The sequence below is a fragment of the Protobothrops mucrosquamatus genome, unplaced genomic scaffold (genome assembly GCF_001527695.2).
Source record: "Protobothrops mucrosquamatus isolate PMUCROS unplaced genomic scaffold, P.Mucros_1.0 scaffold2095, whole genome shotgun sequence".
NCBI classification, from domain to species: domain Eukaryota; kingdom Metazoa; phylum Chordata; class Lepidosauria; order Squamata; family Viperidae; genus Protobothrops; species Protobothrops mucrosquamatus.
The window spans coordinates 38,090-42,134 of NW_015388197.1; the positions used below are offsets into that span (position 1 = coordinate 38,090).

The window sequence follows — 4,045 nt, forward strand, 5'->3', positions numbered from 1 at the left end:
CTGATAAGGGATTAAGTAAATATGTTTTTTGCAGGACTAGAGACACTTGTATAAGTGAAGGGAATGGAGGGTCAATAGTTCAAGACTGAAGCTGTAAACCATTGGAAAAACTGCTGTCATTCAGCTAAGGCTATAAAAACTTGTAAACTCCGATTGTTAGCTTATTAATACAGAGGAGTCGGAGTCGGGGAGTCGGAGTTGGAAGTACAAAAAACTGAGGAGTCGGAGTCGGAACATTTATCTACCGACTCCACAGCCCTGGGTGAACCTATGGCACGCGTGCCAGAGGCGGCACTCAGAGCCCTCTCTGTGGGCACACGCGCCATGCCCTGGAGATGGCAACCGTCCCTCTTCAACCAGCCGCCCGCTAACTTGCCGAGGTCCCACGTGGCCGGATGCATCCCAGCACGGGTGGTTTCCCTCCCCTCTGTCCCATCCCTCCTGGCCTCACATGCTCTCCTTTTCCTGGGCACGACCCACTGCATCGCCTCCTCAGCTGTCGGCTATCCGTCCAGCTCAGAGACGGCTTCTCTGAACTGCTGGCAGCGGACTGCGGAGCCCCAGAGTGCGGCGGTCGAGGGGCCGGCAGGCTGTGGCTGTTGATGGACACTGTCGGCCCCCATGCGCTCGCTGGCCTCTAAGTGCGGGGGCAGCCGCCGCCCCGGCCCCTTCCTCGCCTTGCCCTGCGACAATGGCACCCCCGCCCTGCCTCACCTTGCCTCGCCTCACCCCGCAGGACGAGCTTCCTGCCCACCACCCCACCTGCCAGAGACCCCCTGGATTTCCCTCAACCCTGTCCAGCCCCCACAGGCGTCCTTCCCCACAAGCAACATTGAGGTGACCACGCCCACCTTGGCCACACCCATCCAGTCTGCCATGACCACCACAGCCACGCCCACCCAGTGGGCCACGCCCACCCGGCACCCGGCGATAAATAAGTGGGTTTTGGGTTGCAGTTTGGGCACTCGGTCTCTAAAAGGTTCGCCATCATGTACTAGACCAGTGGTTCTCAACCTGTGGGTCGGGACCCCATTTGGGGTCGATCGACCATTTCACGGGGGTCGCCAAGCAAGGCTGTCCGCCATTTTTTTTGTCCATTTTTTTTGTCTGCCATTTTTTTCCCCCTTTTCCGGCGGGTGCCTTACCTCCCTTGGGCTGGGCCAGCTGGTGGTCGGCCTGCTCTGTCTCTGCCGCTTGCCAGCTATGCCTCGGCCGGCGCAGAGGGCGGAACCACGCATGCGCGGCACTCCCGGGCAGGGAAAGTCCTCGACTTACGACCAGTTGGGTAGTCCTCGACTTACGACCGGTTTAGTCCTCGACTTACGACCGGTTTAGTCCTCGACTTACGACCGGTTTAGCCCTCGACTTACGACCGGTTGGGGTCGCGGCATTAAAAAGGTTGAGAACCACTGTACTAGACCATAAACAGGAGGAGGGAGAGGAAGCCACACGGATGGCACAGTTCCACGGGGGAGAGAAATAGGACAAAGTAGAAGGCACTGAGCAGATAATTAAGTAATGTAAAAATATATGCTTTTTTTTTTTTTTTTTTACAGCAAGCTCTTTGTCCTTAGTCGGGGTCAGGTATGCTTGAATGTGCATGCGTTACACATTGCTGAAATTTCAGAACCCAGAAAGATGAGAAAGTCAAGGTGGAGTTGGGTGTTTCAGTTTCCTGCACGGTTCATTGCGATGTTTTAAAAATTTTGCTTTCTTGACGAATAAGCAAAAGTTTAAAAAACACACCAAATCCGGACCAGGAGAACACAACTAATCTTAATATTTGCAGAAAAGCGATGGGGAAAAAAAATTAAAATATTATTCCACATTTCTGAGCTCTTAGCTGGGCAAGATTTGTCCTGAAATGGTTAATATTTTTTTTTTTAGCCTTCACATTTCTCACTAAAAGCAGGAAGTCTTCCTCACAAGTAATCTTTTAGGAAGGCAACTTTTTTTTCCCCCAAATTTTGTTTTATTAATTTTGAAATATTCCCCCTGCATACATTAATACAACTTTAGTATTATTAATTTTAACATACAAACATAAACATTAATATTGCAAAACAGCCTGGCAACCCCCCCTCCCCGCGTCCGCCCTCTTTTCTCCTCCTTCCTCCCTATACATCCCACCTCCTTCCCTCTCCTCTTCCTTCGGACACGATTTAGGGACGCTAACCGGGCATCAGCTCGGCAGCACCCCCTTCCTGCATCCGCCCTCTTTTCCACTACCTTCCTACTTCCCTCCTATCTCTCCTCTCCTCTCCCTACCTTCGGACACGGTTTAGGGGTGCTAACCGAGTGCCTTCTATATTTCTCCATACATCAATACTCCTAATTTAATACTCATTTCTACATTAATACTCAAAATTATTTTATTTCTATTTCTACCCTCCCTCTCACCCCCACCCCCCCCCGGACTTCCCAGAACTGATTACAGGGTTAAACACACATCATCCCAAGTCTAAAGGAAGGCAACTTTTTAAAGCACCTAAAAGACTCTAAATTGAGCACTTACTGTATCTGAGCTTCCTTCCAGCAAGAGGTTGATTGCTCTGTTCACGTCACCATTACAATCGTGCAGAGCTACGATGCAGTCATCCTGATTCTTCCCAGTCACTTCCATCAACTAAAAAAATAAAAATAAAAACCAACAGAATTAAAAAGCAGCTCGGAATAACCCAAGGTGAGTTTATACAGGAAACAGAAATAAAAGATGTCAATGAATGTGCCTCTGTATGTGGGGATCTAATTAATATAAAATTATAACCGCTCAGATAGGCTACAGTCTACGGCAAGTTACAGATTAGCTCAGAATCACTGCTACTAGCTTTCGAATTTATTTATCTATTTAATCCAGTTTGGCTACTGCCTGATTCTAACCAATACTTCAACCCCCAAATAATGTTAAAAAATTACAAATCAAAACCAAGATGAGATCTTGTTGGCACAATCTGGGATAGAAAACCAAAATAATGAACACATCCAAGGGGCTCCATCTATCTCACTCCAAGTTCTGAGAGAACAGTCTAGGCCAGGGGTAGGCAACCTTGGCTCTTTTATGACTCGTGGACTTCAACTCCCAGAATTCCTGAGCCAGCATGGCTCAGCTTGGAAACCTCTCCCTTTCCCCTCAGCATGGCTGGCTCAGGAATTCTGGGAGTTGAAGTCCACGAGTCATAAAAGAGCCAAGGTTGCCTACCCCTGGTCTAGTCCCCAAATACTACTTTAATTTCTTGAAGAACAATGTAGCCCAGTGTTTCTCAACCTTGATAATTTTAAGGCATGTGGACTTCAACTCCCAGAATTCCACAGCCAGCAATGCTGGCTGTGGAATTCTGGGAGTTGAAGTCCACATGCCTTAAAATTGTCAAGGTTGAGAAACACTGATGTAGCCAAAGGCCTGGGCTGAACTTCGAACGTAAAAGACTGTAGGGTTTCTGGTGCTCTCCAAACCTAGTAGTTTTCTTGCAAACTCTTGTTACCAAACTAGACAACATCGTCAGTGCTAGGTGGGAATGGGGTTTGCAGAGGGGAGGGGAGGAGGAGGAGATATGGAGGAGGAAGAAGAAAAGGAGGAAGAGGAGAAGGAGGAAGACTGCGGGGTCCTTGGTACTCTCTGAAATTGGTAATTTTCTTGCAGATGTTTCATGACCAAAGTAGGTAATATCAATCATCATGATGTGACCTAGTTTGGTCACGAAACATCTGCAAGAAAACAGCCAAGCTCAGAGAGCACCAAGGACCCCGCAGTTGAACCCCGAGCTACAAATTATCTTCCATTGGTACGTAAAGGACTTTATAATCTGTACAATTCCAGGTCAAACTACTTACCCTAACTGGGAGCCGTCCAGAGTTGGCTGAAAGACGGGTGGCTACATAAATGTTATTTATTTATTTACATCCATTCAATCTGAGGATTCAATTGATTCGGTTTGCCCATTCTACAGCCCCCCCCCCAAGTCTCCCCCCCCAACACACATAAACAAAAACTTCCTATCCAGGAGGGATTGATTTCACCTTCAAGCCATGTTTCAATTTCTCTGCT

The 4,045-nt window shown here is 48.1% G+C and overlaps 1 protein-coding gene across 1 annotated transcript in view; it reads right to left on the minus strand.

The window, feature by feature from the left end:
- Positions 1–4,045, minus strand: part of LOC107294783 (ubiquitin-associated protein 2-like) — a gene marked incomplete at its 3' end in the record, with an annotated part of 49,816 nt that overhangs the window by 36,648 nt on the left and 9,123 nt on the right. The window contains exon 3 of the mRNA XM_015824044.1: positions 2,492–2,626. Within this exon, the coding sequence (XP_015679530.1) occupies positions 2,492–2,626 (135 nt within the window). The remainder of the gene's footprint in view (positions 1–2,491; positions 2,627–4,045) is intronic.